We start from the raw sequence: 23,747 nt of genomic DNA, 5'->3' as shown, positions 1-23,747 counted from the left end.
AACAAGAAACAAAGTAAATGAGTTCACTTGACCAAAAAAATACAAATCAATTCACGTCTTTCCACTCTTGGAAACCACAGAAAAATCTTTCTAGCTCTGACTGAGCTAAAGGACAAGAGTGTTAACACAATGCCCATAATTCTATAATAGAATGACTGGAAAATGGGGCATGTAAAGTGTATGGTTTTTTTAAGGATTTTGACAGAAGGAGTGGGGACTGAGGAAGAAAAAGACAGCTTCAGAAAATTCTCATCATACTAGTGTTGTGAAATCCAGATCAAATTACTGACTGGTGTTTTGAAAATGCCTGCTAGTTGCAAGTTCTCCTACAATCACTGACTACCAAATGACTTTACAGAAGTAGGAATTAAGACGATTTTTCTTAAGTAAATATTTTCTTCAAAAATATTTTAAATTTCTATTTGCCTTTTAATTAAAATTAATGTACAGAATTGTGTGTTTACTGTAATCTAAAGAATGCCACCTATGTGTGATGGACGGGGGAAGCTTAGGGGATTTTACAGAAACACGGATTGCTGCTTCATTCCCAATTTCTTTTAAACTTTTCTCCTTCAAAATAAGGGTAATGTAATAAATTAAGCATCTATCACAATCTGGTGTATGAATACATGTACACATATTCATATGTGTTTTAAATGGTCACTTATTTTTTCAGGAAACTACCATATGATCCAACAGTAGACCTTTCATGAATTTGACTTCATTTGTGGTGGAAGTTGCACAAAGGGCTTCATAATACAGTTTTTTAACACTGGAGTCATCCGAGGAAAACAGCCCTCCCAAACCTAACAATTACCAGTAACTCTACAACAATAAATGTAACCTACACAAAATTATTGGTTCAACTGCTGACTAGGATTTAGTTCCAGATTTTTTTAGTATGTGCTGAAAAACTAATCCATTGGTATCCATCTGGTGTTACATTTATTTTTCTTTTGAAGCAAAAAGCTATAGAGATGCAGTTCCAGAATGTTATGTGTTGTTCAATAAGAGCACATCTCATCCAGTCACATTAGTAAATTATATGCACTCAACTAAGAGATGCAGCAAAAAATACCTTTGCATTTCAGGCCAGAGAACCACGTTTAAGGATGGGCTCTTGCCTCCTCCCCGCCCCCCCTTGATTAAATTTAATGTGTAAGTTAGTAGAACAAAGACATGACATTTATTTCATGAAGCCAATTATACAAATGTAGGGTGCGGCATAGGAAATAAAAGCAAAGTGACTGAACAATAAATTTGCAGCTGTCTTGTTAATGTGATGATGTACTACGTTTAGCAAAACAAAATAAGGGTCCAACCACTTATATTAGAAATCCTACCTTATTCCATTTGACAGATCAGTGCTCTTGTTCACATGTGAAGAGTTTCTCACTTTGGGAAGATCTCCCTTTTCTACTGAGGATTATCAATACTCCAACCTGAAGTGTATCTGAAAACCTGCCCCCCTCAATTCCCTAATCCCAATTTGCATAGGTGCTGGAACTCAGGGTGCTGCGGCATCCCCTGGCTTGAAGTAGTTTCCATCTTATGCAGGGTTTACTTTACAGTTTGGTTCAATGGTTCTCAGCATCCTCACTGTACAAACTGTTCTAGCACCACTGCCAACTTGCAAACAAATTTTTTATTATAATCTTTCGTTGAGAACAATTGTTGGAACCTCAAGTTCTGGAATTTCAGTTCCCAGCTCCTGACATCACATAGTTAATTAGTGAAGCTGTAATAAATTAGGCTGTCTCTGATGTACAATTACAGCACTGCAAATCATGAATAAAAGTCACTGGAAATCTCGTTGTGTAAAATCTTGCCTTAAACATGGAAAATTGTTGTCTCTGAAAAGCAGCCTCACATGGTGGATACAGTAACATGTATCACTTACACATAAACTGGGTTTATGCAGTTCAGTGAATGAGGCTTTCATACCAACTGACCTCTAGCTTAATAACAATACACAATATATAGGAGAACAAGAGTAGCAGAAAGTAAGTCAACTAGTCCTAGCTCCTGAAATAATTTAAGATTCCCTTTTCAAAGGAGTATCACATACAAGTGAAGACAAGGTATGAATTGTGTCTTTTGATATGAAATCTACAGCTGCTTAATTTCATCCATTATTGCCTTAGAGTTTTCCAGACAATAATTATGTCTGTTGATATTATTTCGCTTTTGTATTTCTCTAGAGTTTCGTAGCATAAATGCTATTTTGTTTTGACTCTCAAAATGTTTCCCAACTACCATGCACTTAAAATAATTAGCAATTCTTACCGCCAATAAAAAGCATAATGGAAGTCAAAGTTTAGCCACAATTCATCTTTCCTATGGTCTAAGCTGTTTTCCAAGATGATGAAATTTAAACTGTAGTAGGAAAACTAGGGTTACAGATGACATAAAAATGTCTCATGAAATACCAATCCCCCATCCCATAGTAGAGACTTTTTGTTGCAGAAATTCTTTAGGATTACAGACATTATACATACAGTAACAATAATAAATCTTGCCTTATATAACATCTTTCTTCTTGAAAATGCATTACGAATATTAACTAATTAATGCTACTAGCTAAGAAGTGCTCAATTTGCACAGTGCAATCTGCAGTATTTTGGGTTTACTTGGTGGAGTTTTCATAGAATCTGAATGATGCTTTACAGAACACACAATGTGAGTTGCTAGAACTCACATTTTTCAGCTAATGGAGTTTCAAACCCTCCTATTCATGTGCACACAAAAAAAATCTTTCAAATGTAATAACCATTAGAAAATCTAAAACAGGTAATCTAATACAACCATATGTATGTATTTTTCATAAAAATGAGGAATTAACTTTTGGATAGTCCTACAGTTATTCATAAAACAGAAATTTTCAGCCTCATTCTTATGAGGTCATGACAATACATGAAGTGAAATACCTATTTAGTTTCAGATGGTAAAATACTCAAGTCTTGTGGAAATCTCATTTGTGAGTTTTAAACACGTTTATAATAATCAACAAAATTTTGATTAAGCAAGAACATTCCTAAAGACTTCAAATGCCTTACAGTGCAATATGGAAAAGCAATTCCAAAAGTTGCTTTTTCTTAACTTGTGACTAACAAAGCCAAAGAAAATAATTATTTGCTTTTCCTTTTCAGGGACTGGAAAAATACCGAATATCTTTTTCTGAAAGTTTATTTTCCCTTCACTCTGATGATAGGAATGTCCTCTAATTGTGTCTCGAGGGAAACAAAATATTGACAAAGCAAATATACACCAATCAGGACACAGACTGCAGTTCAAATAATAGAGACGGGTGAATCCTGGATAAATGTGCTCACAAACATATTTATCAAATCCTATTCATGATTCAATCCAACCACATTTATGTCCTTTTTGTGGTTTTTCATGACCACTCAGAGAATTGGTTTATGTGAGTACATATGTTTGCAGAGGAGCTTTTATCTGTGTAAGCGTGGATATTCGGTATGACCTAGTGTGTTTGTGAGCATTTACGGGAATTCACAGCAAAATTGTTGGCACACCCACATTTATTTAAACTGGCTTGTGTGTTTTTGGTTTGAGGCGTTTAGGAGACAAGGAGAGACTAGGAAAACATTTTAAAGTCACTGGCTTTCTCAAGCAAAATAATTGCAGTTTGAGGAGCCCTGGGGAGAGAGAAGGGAAGATAATGTGGGAAAAGAGATGTTCGAGAAGCAGAAGAGTCCCTAGCTTGGAGACACTTTGTTTTTATAACAGGGCTAGATTACAGACAGCATTTGTAGGGTGGCCAGATACTGAAGTGGGAGTTTCACATCTGGTTACAAACATGGTCCTGCTCAAATAAGTACTGGCCACTGTGACAGAGAACAGCTACTGACATACAGGAGGGTGCCAATAGGGAGAAATAAGGGGTCACCTGAGAGCAGCACCCCTGTTAAGGAGAAATAGGGGCAATGGCTATAGGAATTATTTAGTATGAATGTGACAAAAGGAAACTGAATGCAAAGTCTGCTAGAGACCCAACAGATGTGACATATCTTTCTCTTTCTGTGAGGAACAAAACTGGACACTATTAAATTAGGCTCGAATAAAGACTAGGAGTGGATGAGTCATTACACAAACTAAAAACGATTTCCCCATGTTAATTTTCCCCTACTGTTACTCACACCTTCTTGTCAAATGTTTGAAATGAGCCATCCTGATTATCACTACAAAAGTTTTTTTTTCTGCTGATAATAGCCCACCTTAATCAATTAGTCTCATTAGAGTTGGTATGGCAACACCCGTTTTTTCATGTTCTCTGTGTGTGTGTGTATATATATATATATATATACACACACACACACACAGAACATGAAAAAATGGGTGTTGCCATACCAACTCTAATGAGACATATACATATATATATATATATATATACACACACATATATATATATATATATATATATATACACACACATATATATATATATACACACATATTTAATCTTTCTACTGTATTTTCCACTGCATGCATCTGATGAAGTGAGCTTTAGACCATGAAAGCTTATGCTCAAATAAGTTTGTTAATCTCTAAGGTGCCAAAAGTACTCCTTGTTCTTTTTGCTGATACAGACTAACACGGCTACCACTCTAAAAACTGGGAGCCTTCTAAATAAACAAATATAATGCTATCTTGTACCAAAGAGGACAGAAAACTTTAATGTGGCTTAAACTTCTCTAGGTCTGTGTATATGATTTATTTCGCTCCACTTTCCCCCCAGTACACCATCCCCTCCTTGAGGGATTCAATGATCAAACAATTTGTACAGGCAAGCATGTTGTTTATAAAATTCAAGTCATCCAGTCAGAGAACAGAAACAATGTCATGTGACTTAGGTGATCACTTGCACAAAAGTACCCAACACCCAGTAATCAGTGTTCATTCTGCCGATAAGCCATTTTTTATAATTTGTTCATATACATTTTTCATTGAACCAGGACAAATATCAATACAGAAAAGTAACTTTTTTTCAAGAACAGATTGCAAACAGAAAAAAGTGATAACCTTGTTAAACAACATCCAGCTTTGCTGAATAACAGCTACAATACAGGAACATGAATTGGACTCTGGAGCAAGGAGAGCATTTCAAAAGGGACTTCTTGTTTGTGTTAATATTTGTATATTGAATGGAATAATCAACACACAATGCACATATTGCATCACATTCTCCTATAAAGAAGCAATTTATTAAACTAAGTTAAAAGCAAAGACATGGGTGTGACCAGTGGTGAGCTTGAGCTGGTTCACGCGATCCGGTTGTTAAATTTAGCAGCCCCTTTTAGAACCAGTTGTTCCAGGACAACCAGTTCCAGGACAACCAGGGCTGCTAAATTTAACAAAAGCTCCTGCCCAAGCTCACTTCCCCCTCCTCTCCGGCTCCGCCCCCTTTCTCCTCCCCCTCCCCTGCTTCCCGCGAATCAGATGTTCGCGGGAAGCCTGAACAAGCAGGCAGGCAGATAAGCTGGTGCGGGGGGAGGAGGGGAGGCGCGGCAGGGCTCGGCTCCTGCCCCGGGGTCCGGCCGGGCGGCGCAGCAGGGCTCGGCTCCTGCTCCGGGGTCCGGCCGGGCGGCGCAGCGGGGCTCGGCTCCTGCTCCGGGGTCCGGCCGGGCGGCGCGGCGGGGCTCGGCTCCTGCTCCGGGGTCCGGCCGGGCGGCGCGGTGGGGCTCGGCTCCTGCCCCGGGGTCCGGCCGGGCGGCGCGGCGGGGCTTGGCTCCTGCCCGGGGAGTCGGGCCTCGCAGCTCTGGCCGAGCGGCTCGGCCCCCAGTGCCGGCCCGGGGAGTCGGGCCCCGCGGTTCCGGCCGAGCGGCTCGGCCCCCGGTGCCGGCCGGGCTCAGGGAGTTGGGCCCCGCGACGCCGGTTGTGGTCCTGGCGGAGTGGACCCGGTCCCGGCTCCAGGCAGTGTGGTAAGGGGGCAGGGAGGGGGTGGGTTGTGGGGGGCTGGATAGGGGTCAGGGCGGTCAGAGGGCAGGGAACAGGGTGAATGAACTGGGGCAAGGGTCCCGGGGAACAGTTAGGAAAGAGCAGAGGTTGGATGAGGTGGTGGGGGCAGTCAGGGACTGGGAGAAGGGGTGGTTGGATGGGGTAGGGGTCCTGGGGGGCCATCAAGAATGAGAGGAGGGGTTGGGTGGGGCAGCAAGGGGCAGTCAGGGGACAGGGAAGGGGGGGATGGGTCAGGGGTCCCCGGGCGTGTGTGTCAAGGAACATGAGGGGTTGGATGGGGCACAACCCCCCCCCCGGGGGGGCGGGCACGACCCCCCCGGGGGGGGAGGAGGGAACCGGTTGTTAATATTTTGGCAGCTCATCACTGGGTGTGACTGTTCTCAAGGTAGCCATGACTGAGAATCACCTTGTTATCCCCCTGCCTCTAGTGAGAGGGAGTCTGGCCTGTGGTAGCTGGGTTTTAGCTCCCTAATGCTACCAACCTATCAGCCACTAAACCACTCTCCTCCGCGCTATGCTGTCTTTGCCTAGTAGGGTCCCCTTGAAACATTCCCCTGTGATATTCAGCCCTTGACACTGGCTACTGAGAAATTCCAGATCCTTTGCTCCCAAAGGAACAGTGTACCCCAGTGTTACCTTAAATCAGTGTTCCTGCATAGTGCACAGAACTTATGATTATTTATAATAAAACAAAAGGAGATTTATTTAAGAAAGAATAGAGGTTCCACTCAAAATGAGAGACAGTGATGGAAACAAGTGGTTACAACTAGGGCTGTCAAGCGATTAAAAAAATTAATTGCAATTAATCTCGATTAATTGCACTGTTAAACAATAATAGAATACCATTTAAATATTTTTATGTTTTCTAAATTTTCAAATATATTGATTTCAATTACAACACAGAATACAAAATGTACAGTGCTCAGTTTATATATTTTTTATTACAAATATTTGCACTGTAAAAAAAACAAAAATAGTATTTTTCAATTCGCCTAATACAAGTACTGTACTGCAGTTTCTTTATCATGGAAGTGGAACTTACAAATGTAGAATTATGTGCAAAAAATAACTGCATTCAAAAATAAAACAATGTAAAACTTTAGAGCCAAATGTAAACAAACTTGTTTGTCTGAGAGATTGCCTGAACAAGAAATATGACTAAATGGATTTATAGGCTCTAAAGTTTTACATCGTTTTATTTTTGAATAGTTATTTTTTGTACATAAATTCTACATCTGTAAGTTCCACTTCCATGATAAAGAGATTACATTACAGTACTTGTATGAGGTGAACTGAAAAATACTATTTGTTTTTCATTTTTACAGTGCAGATATGTCTAATAAATAATATAAAGTGAGCAGTGTACACTTTGGATTCAGTGTTGTAACTGAAATTAACATAAGAACATAAGAATGGCCCTACTAGATCAGACCAAAGGTCTGTCTAGCCCAGTACCCTGTCTTTTGACAGTGGCCACTGCCAGATGCCCCAGAGGGAATTAACAGAGCAGGGAATCAAGCTCCTGGCAAACAGAGGCTAGGGACACCATTCCTGTCCATCCTAGCTAATAGCCATTAATGGACCCTATCCTCCATGAATTTATCTAGTTCTTTTTTTTAACCCTGTTATGGTCTTGGCTTTCACAACATCCTCTGGCAAGGAGCTCCACAGTGACTGTGCATTGTGTGAAGAAATACTTCCTTTTATTTGTTTTAAACCTGATGCCTATTAATTTCATTTGGTGACCCCTAGTTCTTGTGTTATGAGAAGTAGTAAACAACAATCTCTACGCCAGTCATGATTTTATAGACCTCAATCATATCTCCCCTTAGCTGGCTCTTTTCCAAGCTGAAAAGTCCCAGTCTTATTAATCTCTCCTCATATGGAAGCCGTTCCATACCCTAATGTTTTTGTTGCCCTTTTCTGAACCTTTTCAAATTCCAATATATCTTTTTTGAGATGGGGTGACCACATTTGCACACAGTATTCAAGATGTGGGTGTACCATGGATTTACATAAAGGCAATATGATCTGTCTGATCTATCCCTTAATGACGCCCAGCATTCTGTTTGCTTTTTTGACTGCCACTGCACACTGAGTGGATGTTTTCAGAGAACTATCCACAATGACTCCAAGATCTCTTTTTTGAGTGGTAACAGCTAATTTAGACCCCATCATTTTATATGTATAATTGGGATGTTTTCCAATGTGCATTACTTGAAATTTAATGTTGATAAATGCAATCTACCATTTTGTTGCCCAGTCATCCATGTAGAAAAACATCCAAAAATATTTAATAAATTTCTATTGGTATTCTATTGTTTAACAGTGTGATTAAAACTGTGATTAATCGTGATTATTTTAATCGTGAATACTTTTTTGAGTTAATCACGTGAGTTAACTGTGATTACTCGACAGCCTTAGTTACAACACAAAACAAAATTATAAAATGCAAACTAGTGACTACACTTCATAATTACCTTTCCTGCTCAATAAAGTAGGTCCCCAACCCCCACGCAAAATTCAGTCTGTTGCAGAGCTTGCTGGCTTCCCACAAACCAGGATCCAATCTTTCATGAAACACCCTTGCTCAACAGTGTATTTTCTCAGTGAATGGATGCTGAGTGCCTGTCTTCACCTTGTCATATACTGAATTTATATTTTGTCTTTATTCGCATACAGGCAATTCCTTGTCTATTATAATGTTCCTTTCTACCTTCAAGTGGTTTGGATTGTTTGCGCTTGTCTGATGGTATTCCATTAACTATTCTGGGGTAGGGCGAAGGGGAGACAATTTAGCCAGTGAAGTAATGCAAGGCTCATCAGGGAAAGGTCACAACTCCCTCCTGCATGAATGTGCCATTGCCGAGACATGATTCCCTGGTGGCTAACCTTTACTCCAAGACCATAAAGCATAGTTTTCAACATAGTTACATTATTCCTTAAATATTACCGACACACATCTCTCAGTGATTATGAGTATTGATAAGTTACAAGCTTTCAGTAGAGCACTCATGCTACCCTTCATGGAGAAATACTATGAAAATGGCGTATTAGCCATAGTGAGTTTGTCTGGCCTTAGACAGGAGTTGCTTGTAAAAAACAGGGAAGCCTTTGCCTGTTGATACCAATGGGCCTCCATGTCACAATGGGATATGAGAGGAGGAAAAGATTCAGCACAGTCTAGTCTGAACTCTGAGGGGGGGAAAAAGAGTTTCTTTCCATGGGTCTTAATAAACAGGATTTTAAGAGAAAAGGTCTGCAATTCAAATACTGAAATCAAAGCCATTTTACATCTACTGTGCTGTAGACATTTACAAGAATGGTTTAATCTGTGTGGAAATATAAGCTCTAGAAACCTGCCAGGGTCACCAAGTGTGACCTGCTGTGCAAATGCTGGTTATGAAAGTTAAAGCTATCTGGGGTAATTTTAATTTATGTTCTTTATTTTTCCAGAGTTTTCAAATGACTCTGCTTTAAAGAATACATGGAACATGTTTGTAACAGCCAGTTCCTTGCGCTTTTGGATATGCTGAACCCCAAACTTGTATCTGACAAGTTCTCAAGAGCACAATCCCTTTCTGTTTACAAAATGAAAATGAGTTTCATTCCAGTTATACTAAAATTTGAGACACATGGGGCATAAACAATTTTAATAAAGATCCACAAAAATCATTGCTGATACAGTTTTCTTGTATCATTTACTGAAACATACTAACAAAGCCTCACTACAATTCTCTTTGTAATCAAGTAACATAATACTATCAATGACTTTCAATTATATTTTTACTCAGAGCATGTGAATATCTATAAAAATGATCTACACAGGCACATTAATTATTAGCATGATGCTCTGTAAAAATTTTATGTTAAAGAGAGTTGTCATTTAATTTCATTTTACTACAGTATTCCCTGCTTAGAATGGCAAGACCTTGCTATACAAATGTACGGACTCCATTCTCTGTTCTGCTTTACTCATAACAAGGCCACAAAAGCAAAGAGCAAGCAGTTTCCCGAAGAAATAATACTAATGTCATTAACAGCAGTGCAGTAAGGTTTCCCCCCATCTTCTTGCCCTCCCCTTCAGGCTAATATGTTCTTAGGGAGGTGTATCTACACTGGAAATTTTTCAACAACTTTATTACAGCTGATAAAGAATCAGTGCAAGTTCCACTAGTGGAACTCCCAGGGTGGAGGGACAGGCATATACAGAGCGCAGGCCTTCTTACTATCATGTTATCTAAATATGCTCTGAGCAAATCTAGCTGTCACAGTGGCAAAAGTTCCAGTTTCCATAGATTGTAAGCTCCCAGAGTAGGGGCTGACCTTCCTAAACATTTGGAAAGCAAGTGACAGGCATTACCATAAATACAAAAAGGGTGTTAACAGAACATTAAGGTTGCAAAGTCAAACACGCAATAATTAGGAAATGCTAGAATTAAGATTGCCCATGACCACTAATTTTGACTGCTCAATTTGAGCCATCTACAGCCTGAGTTTTCAGAGTGCTTAGCATTTTATAGCACTTGGATATGTTTAAAGCACAGCTCCCATTGGCTTCAGTTGCAGCTTTGAGTGTTCAGCCCCAGAGTCTCAAGTTGGGTACCGAGAAAATGGGGAACACACAATTAGTGGCCACAAATGAAAATGTGTGTGTTATCTGTTGAGCATCACACAGAAAGTCTATGGCAGAAGCAGTGACAGAATCCAATTCTCTTGGGCAGCCCTCAACTAACTTAACCACCACACTATCTTCTTTTCTTCCTTCCTCATTCACTAAACACCTTCCAACGTCTGCAACAAATGAGGAAGGGTCCCAGAGACTTTAGTAAAGCTTTTGATACTGTCTCGCATGACCTTCTCATAAACAAACTAGGGAAATGCAACCCACATGGAGCTACTATAAGGTGGGTGCAAAACTGGTTGGAAAACCATTCCCAGAGAGTAGTTATCAGTGGTTCACCATCATGCTGGAAGGGCATAATGAGTGGGGTTCCGCAGGGATCAGTTCTGGGTCCGCTTCTGTTCGATATCTTCATCGATGATTTAGATAATGGCAGAGAGAGTACACTTATAAAGTTTGCGGATGATACCAAGCTGGGAGGGGTTGCAAGTGCTCTGGAGAATAGGATTATAATTCAAAATGATCTGGATAAACTGGAGAAATGGTAAAAGCATCCGACGAAGTGGGTATTCACCCACGAAAGTTCATGCTCCAATACGTCTGTTAGTCTATAAGGTGCCACAGGACTCTTTGCTGCTTTTACAGATCCAGACTAACACGGCTACCCCTCTGATACTGGAGAAATGGTGTGAAATAAATAGGATGAAACTCAATAAGGACAAATGCAAAGTACTCCATTTAGGAAGGAACAATCGGTTGCATACGTACAAAATGGGAAATGACTGCCTAGGAAGGAGCACTGCGGAAAGGGATCTGGGGGTCATAGTGGACCACAAGCTAAATACGGGTCAACAGTGTAACAATTTTGCAAAAAAAGCAAACATCATCCTGGGATGTATTAGCAGGAGTGTTGTAAGCAAGACAAGAGAAGTAATTCTTCCGCTCTACTCCACGCTGATTAGGCCTCAACTGGAGTATTGTGTCCCGTTCTGGGCGCCACATTTCAGGAAGGATGTGGACAAATTAGAGAGAAAGTCCAGAGAAGAGCAACAACAATGATTAAAGGTCTAGAAAACATGACCTATGAGGGAAGACTGAAAACATTGGGTTTGTTTAATCTGGAAAAGAGAAGACTGAGAGGGGACATAACAGTTTTCAAGTATGTAAAAGGTGTTACAAGGAGGAGGGAGAAAAATTGCTCTCCTTAACCTCTGAGGATAGGACAACAAGCAATGGGCTTAAATTGCAGCAATAAGTTTAGGTTGGACATTAAGAAAAACTTCCTACCAGGGTGGTTATGCACTGGAATAAATTGCCTAGGGAAGTTGTGAAATCTCATTCATTGAAGACTTTTAAGAGCAGGTTAGACAAACAACTGTCAGGAATGGTCTAGATCAGTGCTCTTCACTATTTTTGAAGTTTGGGCCACTTTGGCAAAAAACCTTCAATGTGAGAGCCACATGGGGTTGGGCCGAGGGGTTCGGAGTGTGGGAGATGACCCAGGGTAGGGGTGCAGGGGTGAGGGCTCTAGGGTGGAGCTGGGAAGCGGGGGTGAGGCCAGGGATGAGGGGCTCAGGGTGCAGGAGGAGGCTCAGGGCTGGGGCAGAAGGTTGGTGTGTGTGTGCGCGCGCTCTGGGAACTTAGGGAGCCGCACTTAGGGCCGATGGAAGCCGCCACTGGCTCGCAGGCCTTGCAATGAAGAACACTGGTTTAGATAATACTTAGTCCTGCCATGAGTGCAGGGGACCAGACTAGATCTCTCAAGGTCCCTTCCAGTCCTTTGATTCTATGACAATAGCCTCATTAACTACACCAACCAGATCCTTTCCCATAGCATAGTCATTTCCTAACTTTGGAGTGCTTGGGCTGGTCTACACTGGGGGGAGGGGGGCCGTCGATGTAAGATACGCAACTTCAGCTATGAGAATAGCAGAGCTGAAGTTGACGTATCTTATTTCAACTTACCTCCCATCCTCACGTCTCGGGATCGATGGCTGCAGCTCCCTCATCGACTCCACTTCTGCCTCTCACCCTGGTGAAGTTCCGGAGTTGACGGGGAGCACAGCGGGGATCGATTTATCGCCTCTAGTTGAGACGCGATAAATCGATCCCTGAGAGATTGATCGCTACCCGCCGATCCGGCGGGTAGTGTGGACGTACCCCTTCACTGTGAAACCTTAATCATGTTATTTTAACATAGGGGCTTTTTGTGTGCAATATCCTTTTTTTTTTTTTAAGCAAACTGAAAAAAACAAATTCCAACATGTGGCATCATATTGATACCCACATGACTCATCAGCTGGGTTAGAACCTTTAGATCCACTGCACAGACCTCCGCCACTTGAGCTTACTAGAGAAGGATTTTAGACACACTTTGCGAGTGGATTTCTCAGATATTTGCCGACAACTAGAACAGGCCGAAACTCTGGATTTCTGGTTCACAAGAAATGTTGGCATTTTGAAATTTGTTTTTATTCCAAATCAGAATGAAACAACATTTTTGGAAATTTCTCAAAAACCAGAAAACATCAGAAAAATTGTTTTGGAAATGATGGCACATGGTGTTTCCAAAAGGAAATGTGCTCCCCAGACTAGCACCTGTTGACTAAAATTGACATTCTTGTCAATTTCATGGCTGCTTAAGTAATGTAGATTGTGAGAAACTAATCTTTTTTTCCTCAACCTACAGCAGGCCTGGAAAATATTATCACTGCCTTCATGTGTTTAGAAAAGCTGCATTTCAAACTGAGTTTTAGAAACCAATAATAAAAAGTGCAAAGAAATAATTGTCTTTAGTTCTAAGACCAGAAATGGATCCAAATTTAGGGATTGTAATGCTATTGCCTTTATTATGTAAATTATTATTTTTATTATAAACTTTGACAGTTAAAAGTGGGTATAAAAGTGGGGAAAATTCTATTACAAAAAGTCTGGACTGCTAACATTTTCACTTTTAAAATCATTTTTTTCCACTGACACAAAAGTCATAATTGTACCTTTCCACTGGATTTAAATGACTGTAGTTGTACATTTATCATAAAAATGTAAATTGAGAATATGAAATCCATTGCTTTTAATTTATTTTAAACAAAAGCAAGTGTTTTAAGTGAAAATTAGGGTTATAAGGAAATGTTTTACATGTATAGCAAAACAAGATCATAATGACATGTTGGTAAAGAAAAAATCAAACTAGGCATTACATGCTGAACAAGCTCAACATTGTATATTTTTATGCAAACTAGATTACGCACAAATACACAGATTCAAGTGCAATTTTTCTCAAACTTTTCAGTGCTTTCACTGTTCTCTAACCCCCACAAAAATTAGCTGAAATACCCAAGTCAGTCTGAAAAGAAAGAAATCCAGCATTTATACATGAAAAAAAAGTTGTAATATAGATGGTTACTATACGGTATTTACTCCCTTAATCCCGGTAGCATTAATGGGAGTTACCATTTGCATACATCAGTGCAAAAATATATTTAAAATAAAATCATAATATCATTTAAATTTGATCATCAAGAAGCTACCAACCCATCCTTGTGAGCAGAACAACTATGCAAGTTTACCAAAATGAAGCAATATTCAGATCTACAGTATGCAAAGGATTTCCAAACAGGCTCATATTATTTTTCCTTAGAACAAAGAAAGAAAACCAAACCACGGAAATAATATGAAAGTATGTTTGATTCATTAAAATTCATTAAAAGGGGCAAACCAATTTTTAAAGGAAATGCAATAGATACCCCTTCAAAAATTCTAATGTACTTTACTACACCCTCACTGAGGTAGCCAAGCTCACAGACAGATGAACATGTAATTTGCAGTGCACCATCCTGTAATCTAAGTTTGTACTTATAAATATTTGAGTTGCATACCCTAAATATTTATTCTTATGCAATTATGTAATAAACAATTATTGACAGATTTATACACTGAGTGCATGTTATTCAAAACATAACATCCAAAATATCAACACTCATAACAGAACTGAGAAACATAGCAAACAAACACACACCTGGTATGATTTTATATATACTGTGTAGATCATGGAGTTTTTCTTCCTTTAGCCATTGTGCAGAGAACTGGAAGTATTTAGAAAAGACTGAATATTTTATGCAGTATTTAGCAATAAAGGAAGCCCTCAGACCTATGCAATGTGAAGGAGTTAGTTGGTTGCATAGCTGAAAATGGAACAGTCTCAGAAAAGTTTATTAATGCTAGTGACCCCAATGTTAAACTCATAATGCTGAAAAGGGTGATGTTTTATAAACCATAGCTGTTGTGGCCACTGAGTTCTATGAAGAAAAGTGCCAAAGAGATCCACTTTGAATATCTGAGGGATTAAAATCAGTTTAAATATCTCCAAAATGGCATTACTGTTGCAAAAAGTAAATAAACACTAATAGCTAGTCTGTGCAGGAGTGCTGAAGGCAGATCCCGTTAAGGTAGTAACTTGGACTCCTCTGTAAGGAGGAATACGAAGGAAACGGGATTTTCTTTGTAAGAATCACATTAGATACTTTAGTTGTAAAGCAGGTCAAATCAATGAGAGAGAGAAATTCCTTCTGCTGAAATTGTGTGATTTTAATGTACACAATGTTTTGGAGTCAAAGTTCCTCATTTATTAATGTGCAGAGTATGTAAATTGTGTAGGAAGATTTTCAGGGTTGACTGATGTATTCAAAACGTTCTATCCTGAGATCTAATGTTACTAATCAAGGTAAAAAAAAACCCCACCTAAATAGCCACAACTCCATCAAAGCCATACCTCCAGCAAATTTAAGCAATATAACAGATTTATATGCTCCTTTTAGTTGTTAAAATATTGTTAAACAACTTTATATTTAATAGAGCTGTCAATCACAGTTAACACAATTAACACAAAACAAATTAACTAAATTAAAAAATAGTATCAATTAATTGCAGTTTTAATCGCACTGTTAAACAATACAATACCAATTTAAATTTATTATAAATATTTTGATGTTTTTCTACATTTTCAAATATATTGATTTCAGTTACAACACAGAATACAAAGTGTACACTGTTCACTTTATATTATTTTTATTACAAATATTTGCCCTGTAAAAAGATAAACAAAAGAAATAGTATTTTTCAATTCATCTCATACAAGTACTGTAGTGCAGTCTTTTTATTGGGAAAGTACAACTTACAAATGTATAATTATTATTACTTTAGAGCCTACAAGTCGAAGCACGAAGGAATGTACAAATGTTTAACATACCTGGCACGTAAATACCTTGCAACTACAGGTACAAGAGTGCCATGCAAATGCCTGTTCTCACTTTCAGGTGACATAAGAAGCAGGCAGCATTATTTCCCATAAATGTAAACAAACTTGTTTGTCTTAGCAATTGGCTGAACAAGAAGTAGGACTGAGTGGACTTGTAGGCTCTAAAGTTTTGCATTGTTTTGTTTTTGAGTGCAGCTATGTAACAAAAAAAATCTACATTTGCAAATTACACTTTTACGATAGACTGCACTACAGTACTTGTATGATGTGAATTGAAAAATAGTATTTCTTTTGTTTATCATTTTTACAGTGCAAATATTTGTAATAAAAAATAATAATATAAAATGAGCACTGTACACCTCTTGTATTCTGTGTTGTAATAGAAATCAGTTTATTTGAAATGTAGAAAAACATCCAAAAATATTTAATACATTTCAATTGGTATTCTATTTTTTAACAGTGCGATTAATCATGATTAATTTTTTTAATCACAGTTATTTTTTGAGTTAATCGCATCAGTTAACTGTGATTAATCGACAGCCCTAAAAAAAAAAATAATTCTACATTTTTAAGTTGCACTTTTACAAAAAGAGAGTGCACTACAGTACCTGTATTAGGTGCATTGAAAAATACTATTTTTTTTTAATCTTTTTACAGGGAAAATATTTGTAATAAAAATAATAATATAAAGTGAGCACTGTACACTTTGTATTCTGTGTTGTAACTGAAATCAATATATTTGAAAATATAGAAAAACATCCAAAATATTTATAATGAATTTAAATTGGTTTTCCATTATTGTTTAATAGTGTGATTAAAATTGCAATTAACTGCGATTATTTTTTTAAATCTTGCGATTAATTGTGATTTTTTTTAACAGTTTGACAGCCCTAATCTAGTGCATTTTAGAAACTGTAACGGCACAGGATCAGCTACATTCTGTTCACATTTTAAGGTTATCTTTGCAAGTGTAAGGGATGAAAACTTAATTTTTATTTAAATGAATTTCTGAGAAACTGATAGCACTGTCCTGGAAATATGGACTTACTTTTTACTAATTCAGTTCCTTAAGGTGAGTGGTGAGAAATTATAGCAATGTTTCACAATTTATTAACCAAGGATCTGGTAACAGGATGCTAGTAAGTTATAACTTGTCTCCATGAAGATCAGTAGCCTCTCTATCACTTTTTTACCTTTATCTGGTGGAAGCTCTTCCCAGACATGAAAAGTGTACCATATTTGTTGGCATGAAAATATGTATATTTTCATATCATCACTTACCACTTGAAGAGAATTTTTTAAGACTTCCCAATAAATACAGCAGTTGTTAATCTTCTTATTCACATTCATTCATTTTCTATTTATTACTAAATAACTTTTTTATTTTTATTTTTAAACAGATTTTAGAAGATCATTTGTAGAAGAAAAAGTATCCAAAAATAAAGAATGATGAAGGCAGCAAGATTAACTTGTTTATTACTAATTGCAGTCATGGAAGCGACTGCTAGCAAGACACAGGAATTTGAAAGCAGTGATGAGGGCACAGAGCAAGAATTCATTTACATGAACAGGTATAAGCGGTCCAGTGACACACAGGACAAATGCACTTATACCTTTATTGTACCTCAGCAGAAAGTGACAGGTGCCATTTGTGTTAATTCAAAGGAACCTGAGGTTCTTCTTGAAAACCGAGTAAATAAACAAGAATTAGAGCTGCTTAACAATGAACTTCTAAAGCAAAAGAGACAAATAGAAACGCTTCAGCAACTGGTGGAGGTGGATGGTGGGATTGTTAATGAGGTTAAACTTTTACGAAAAGAAAGTCGGAATATGAACTCTCGTGTCACGCAACTTTATATGCAGCTGCTACATGAAATTATTCGAAAACGGGACAATGCATTAGAACTTTCCCAGCTTGAAAATAAGATATTGAACCAAACTGCTGATATGTTGCAACTTGCAAACAAATACAAGGACCTAGAGTACAAATATCAACATTTGGTGACAATTGCCAATAACCAGTCTATAATTATTGCACAGCTAGAAGAACATTGTCAAAGAATGCCATCCATTAAGCCAATACCCCAACCTCCCCAACCACCTAACAGAATGTATCAGCCTCCTACTTACAATCGCATTATTAACCAAATAGCTACCAATGAGATTCAAAGTGATCAGAATTTAAAGGTTCTACCACCTAATCTACCAACCATGCCACCAGTTACTAGCAGTCCAACTTCAACTGATAAACCATCTGGTAAGTTATTTTCTTGGCATGTCTAAATGATATCTATGTTAATATGCAAAAAAATCAACAAGCAGTCCGCTGGCACCTTAAAGACTAACAGATTTATTTGGGCATAAGCTTTTGTGCATCTGAAAAAGTGAGGTTTTTTACCCACGAAAGCTTAAGCCCAAATAAATCTGTTAGTCTTTAAGGTGCCAGCAGACTCCTTGTTGTTTTTGTGGATACAGACTAACACAGCTACCCCCTGATACTTGATATATATGTTAATATGCAGTGACTAACAGCACATTTTCCACAGGTGGAGATATCATACTTAGGTCTCAAAGATGCAGACAGAGGTAAGTAGCATGTAAAATATTTAGCAAATGAAAATGCAAAAGTTTGAGGGTGAACTGGTTCAGATTCACCCCAGATGAGACTGAGGTTATGTTGCTGGACTGGGTGCACCTGCTAGGAGAACTGGCAGAGGTACTATGAGTCCTTCCATTAAGGGAATTTTCTGCCTTTTGTTACTGCCTTCCCAACCTCGGAGTCTGCCTCAACTTGTGGTTTTGCAAACGTTAGGTAGTGGCAGTGCCCCATGGTTCTTTAATATTTATGCTTGACCAGGAGATTCCATCCTCTTCTTTCAAATGCAGAAATCCTACGGCAGTAAGCAACATTTTGTCCCCCCGACACTGGATTGTTGTAATACTCGCCATACAAGATCATTCAAAAACCAGTTACTTCAGCAGATGAATTTTAAGGGTGTTTCTCACAGGGAGTGCACTACTTTGTGTTTTGTGAGCTCCACTGGCTCCCAGTTTGTTTTGGGTTCAATTTAATATATTTACTGTGTTGTAAAAAACCTTAAATAGGGTGGGTCCAGGATACCTCGGATACCATCTGTCTGCCATGCAATATCAATGTAGTTGAGATAATGTGAGGTGTCCAAGCTAACACCTCCTTTATTGCAGGGGTGCTGTTGGCAGGGCCTTTATATTGACAAGTCCTAGACTGAGGAATTTGCTTCCAACTTTGGCTTGCAACAGCTTGAATTTGCTGACCTTCAGTTCATGTTGCAAAGCTCATTTTTACTCTCAAGCTTTTTTTCAAGGAGGAAAAGGGGAAAGGATGAATAGTTGGTGTACGAGTGGGAGAGTTTTCTGAGGAATTGTGATTTGGGGTGCGGGGGGTATTATATTTCTTAGTCCTTGGTCTGCAATGTTGCTCTAATGTTACATTATGTGTACATATGCCCAAAGAAAAGGATGGGAACATTTTAAAAACTGAAATCCATCAATTAACAAACAATGAAAGGCTCTGTCTGTCCTGGATATACTGGCCAGTTGGGGCTGGATCCAAAGCTCATTAAAGACTTCCAATGAATCAAATGGACTTTGGATCTGGCCTGTTAAACACCTGTTCAACACAAACTTTGCTTTTCTGCTGCTATTATGTTATCACTCTAGTAATATAAAGTGGCAATAGGTCACTTCACTTCAAATACTATTTTTATGGTTTCAATTTTTTCCATTATGAACTCCTCATTTCCATGGTTTATAACTGTGCCATATACCTCAGCTCCAGGCTAAAACATGACGTACAAGGTATTAACCTGTGAGCAATCAAAAAAAGGAAAACAGCTAAAACATTGTTTTCAAATTATAGTAGTGGGGGGGAAGTCAGTTTCTGAAACTTTGGCCTCATATTGTTTCTCAAATTGTTCCATGTATCTCAGTTTCTAAGAGTAAGAATAAGCTGAGGATGACATATCCACTTTAACTGTTGTACTTCCAGATTATTTACTTTTATGTCAAAATTAGAGTTATGTAGAGAGGTTTTCATTTTAGTGCACCAAGATTATTGTTAATTCTATTAACCTTTTTAAAATAAATACAATTTAAAATACAAGAGATATAATAAAACCCAGCAGCCTTACCAAAGCCAGAAAAATAAATAACTAACCAAAACCAACAATCAAATTAAAGAACACAAAAACTACACCCTAACACCTCCTACAAAAGCCAGCCCTTACCAAATGCTTACTTCCCCAAAAGCATAGTTTATGAGATGGCCTTGTAATGTTTTGTTAAACACCAACAGCATAACTAGTTTTGTACAAGTTACAAATGAAGATTACAGGCAGGGAAGATATTTCAGAAGTGCCTAAGGGATTTAGGAGCACAAGTCCCATTGGCTATCAATGGGGCTTGTGCTCCGAAATCCCCTAGGTGTTTTTGAAAATCTCCCTCTTGATCACTACTTCATGAAGCTCAGTTTAAACCCCTGAACTCTTAATGGGTCAAAAGGTGTTTTCCCCCTTGCCATTTTTAATTTACAAGCATAAATCGGAGCAATGTCAAATGTCAAAAGTCTTGCATCTGAATTTTTACTGTCCCTCAGGACAGAGCTCTTTGTTTCTCTGTAATCCCTGCACAGTGCCTAGACAATTGAGTGGGAACAGTATGCTCCTTTTATGACATTTAACTCTCTAGCACTTGCTAATGACACTGCTACATATTCAGGGCTAAACTATGACTTTTCCATAAGCCCTGAGCAAGAGGTAGCACACAGCTCTGCTACCTCAGGCAGAGACCAGTAACTAGTAACTGAGACCAGTAATGGGGAGGGCGAGCTCAGAGGTTCGAGCATTGGCCTGCTAAACCCAGGGTTGTGAGTTCAATCCTTGAGGGGGCCATTTAGGGATCTGGGGCAAAAATCTGTCTGGGGATTGGTCCTGCTTTAAGCAGGGTGTTGGATTACATGACCTCCTGAGGTCCCTGCCAACCCTGAAATTCTAAGATTAACTTTAAGTCAGAATCTAGTTAGCAAAGTCTGGTACCCAGTAAATAATAGACCTTTGTTCTCCTCTTGCTCCAGTCATAAATCCTTAAGTCAATTGAAAGCCTCCAGACATTTACATTTTCATAAGTTATTATTGATTTGGGGTGCCTTGGTTTTTGGTCACTCAAGTTGAGACATATAAAAGGGGCTTGATCTTCAAAGCATGGGTGCTCAGCACTTTCTTTAAAAAAGTGAGGCCCCTCTTAAGTGTCTAAAGTTGGGTAGCCAAAAACTGTGGTATAAGTAATAACGGTAGGTGCATATTACACACATTCCATACATCTTTCCAACATTTGCTGGATGGTCTTGTCAAACCTCTCAGATTATCAGGTACTCTCCAGATTAAACTGATTTATTTATTTTAGGAAATAATTGGCCCAAATAAGGCAAAGAGTCATTTTAAAATTTACTTCTAACAACATTTTACTACACATCAGATATTCTTGAAGTGTACGCAAAAGGTGGATGACACTAATAACTATGAAATTTAGTTGTAGCTGTGTTAGTCCCAGGATATTAGCGAGACAAGGTGGCTGAGGTAATATCTTTTATTGGCCAACCTTTTCTCCGTCAGCAAAAGAAGTTGGTTCAATAAAACATATTACCTCATCCACCTTGTCTCACAGCTAGTATACACTTCACCAGAAAAATATCATACTAAAATTCTATGGGGAAAATCAGTATTGGTTCATTACCCATTTATCTTTTTGTGTAACTACTTGGGGACAGTCCTTTTAAAGAGAGAGTCTGGCATTTAAACCTCAAAATATCACACACCACAGGGGAAGACTCCTGCAGCAAGGAAAGTCTTCAGCAGCTCCGCAGTACCAGACCTTTTCCCCCGCAACAGGGAGATGCTGGATTCTTTTGCTCCTGCAGGGAAAGACTATGGCAGCGGGGAAAGGCTCTGACAGCTCCTCACTGCCAAGCCTTTTCCGGTTGCCTGCTGCCACTAGAGCCTCTCACTGACACACGCAGCTACACACCGCAATGTTGCACAGTCTGCCTTTCACTGTAGCATGTAGCTACACATACCTTACACAGTGCCACAAGTGGTGTGCAGCGTACACATAGCCACAGGAAACAGTATAGTAGGGAAAGGCCATATAGTTCCATTTCTCCAGAAAATTAGAAAAAACTGTTCAGCACAAGGGAGTGCGAACACCAGATCTGATATCCATATTAGTACAAAAACTTAATGACCAGCAGTGCTATATATATAGCCAGCTAGTATTTACATCCTTCCAGCTACACTAGTGTGTTCTCTATCTATGAAGATGATGCACACACTGAAAAAAATTCAAAATCAAGATCTCAGGTCATTGTGAATTCTGGCATTCAGTAATCCTCAATGATTTGCTTAGGAAAAGATGTATAACTCTTAAATTGGCTAACTTTGTCTCATCTCTTACAATTATATCATTAACCTCTATCCAGCTGTTGCCTTCTATTTGCAAGTGAGAATGATAATGTGTTGAATCAGACATGAACTAGAATAGTAACAGGCAACATAGCAGACTTGGAAAAGGATACCATCTTTCACAAAACTCAAGTATGATTCTTGAGTGTCAGCCACAATAAATCTAGCTGGAGAATATGCACATCTGTGTAGATGCCTCCCTAGATTACCGAATTACTGAGTGGGATGTCTGATGCAAGCATATTCACTACAGAAATGGTGCTGTACTAACATTAAACCAGGGAAACCTGTAATAGAATTTCAGGTACTAAAATGATGTACAAAAAAAAAAGGGAAAGCTTAACTAATAAATACACTCCTGTAATAGAATTTCAGGTACTAAAATGATGTAAAAAAACCAACAACTAATAAATACACTCCTCAGAGACCATGACAAATGACTATAGACAGGATAAAAATAACATATCAATTTAAAAACTCCTACTTATGAAAGGAGTTATTGATTAAGAAATTCCAGCTAAGACTTACATTCAGATACAACTACCTTCTAGAAATTTGTGCAATTCACTTGCCTATATTTCCACTTGGCTCAAGGAACAAGCACATTGTTGATGCTTAGAACATTTTCAATCCTAGCTTCCAATTCTCCCAAGAGATTACTGGACATTGTTAAAGACAGACAAGATACAGACCAGTATGTATGAAGACTTGTGTTATGTGACAACAGGGCAGAAGACTACAAAGTAGAAATCGATATATATCATATAATTACTTTTCTTAGTTAAAAGTTGTAAGACTAAAGTGCCCTTGTTCAATGGAAACTGTTCTTAATAGTGCTGGCAAAGGGAAAGCTACAAATTCTATAATATACATTTTCAGATTTCGGAGAATCTCTCTTTTATTAGCAAAAGAAAGGGGAGCCAGGGAAGCAGCAAAGGATTCATCATACTGTGTAAGACACAAATCAGTTGCTAAGTCTTGGCTGGAGTTAAAATAAATTAGGGCACACAATTAAAGTCTCAATTAATTAAAATTGTCTGAGCTCTGTCCAAATGAATTGGCAGGGGTTGTCAGTTCTAAAGGGAAAGGAAGTTGCCAGTATGAGCTAGGAAGATTTAGAAGAAATGGTACAGTTAGCTCACTATTCCTTCCCTTCAGTTTTTACATGATAGACAAATAGCTCACTTCCCTGGGAAAGGTTTTTCTGATTGGCACAACTTTGATTTCCAAGTTGAATTCTGGAAGTGAAATAAGACTAGAGGAACTCGTCTATCCACTTTATATAACATGCTTTCCCAGCCTAGAACCTAGATTCCACCCCCTAAAGCATCGTTTCAGTGTTACCTCAGAATTTGAACTGGAACACAATAGCTAACCATATTAACTTATGCTC

At 38.5% G+C, this 23,747-nt stretch overlaps 2 protein-coding genes across 7 annotated transcripts in view; one reads left to right on the top strand and one right to left on the bottom strand.

Annotated features, from left to right (window-relative positions):
- Positions 1 to 23,747, bottom strand: part of RALGPS1 (Ral GEF with PH domain and SH3 binding motif 1) — a 394,703-nt gene that overhangs the window by 188,408 nt on the left and 182,548 nt on the right. The window lies entirely within an intron of this gene.
- ANGPTL2 (angiopoietin like 2) overlaps positions 1 to 23,747 on the top strand; it is a 40,873-nt gene that overhangs the window by 2,274 nt on the left and 14,852 nt on the right. The window contains exon 2 of the mRNA XM_044992951.1: positions 17,261 to 18,117. Within this exon, the coding sequence (XP_044848886.1) occupies positions 17,307 to 18,117 (811 nt within the window). The 5' untranslated portion in view covers positions 17,261 to 17,306. The remainder of the gene's footprint in view (positions 1 to 17,260; positions 18,118 to 23,747) is intronic.

Source organism: Mauremys mutica, chromosome 18 (genome assembly GCF_020497125.1).
Source record: "Mauremys mutica isolate MM-2020 ecotype Southern chromosome 18, ASM2049712v1, whole genome shotgun sequence".
In the NCBI taxonomy this organism is placed as follows: domain Eukaryota; kingdom Metazoa; phylum Chordata; order Testudines; family Geoemydidae; genus Mauremys; species Mauremys mutica.
Note: the sequence above shows the minus strand (reverse complement) of the source record. Positions and strands in the feature narration are given on the sequence as shown.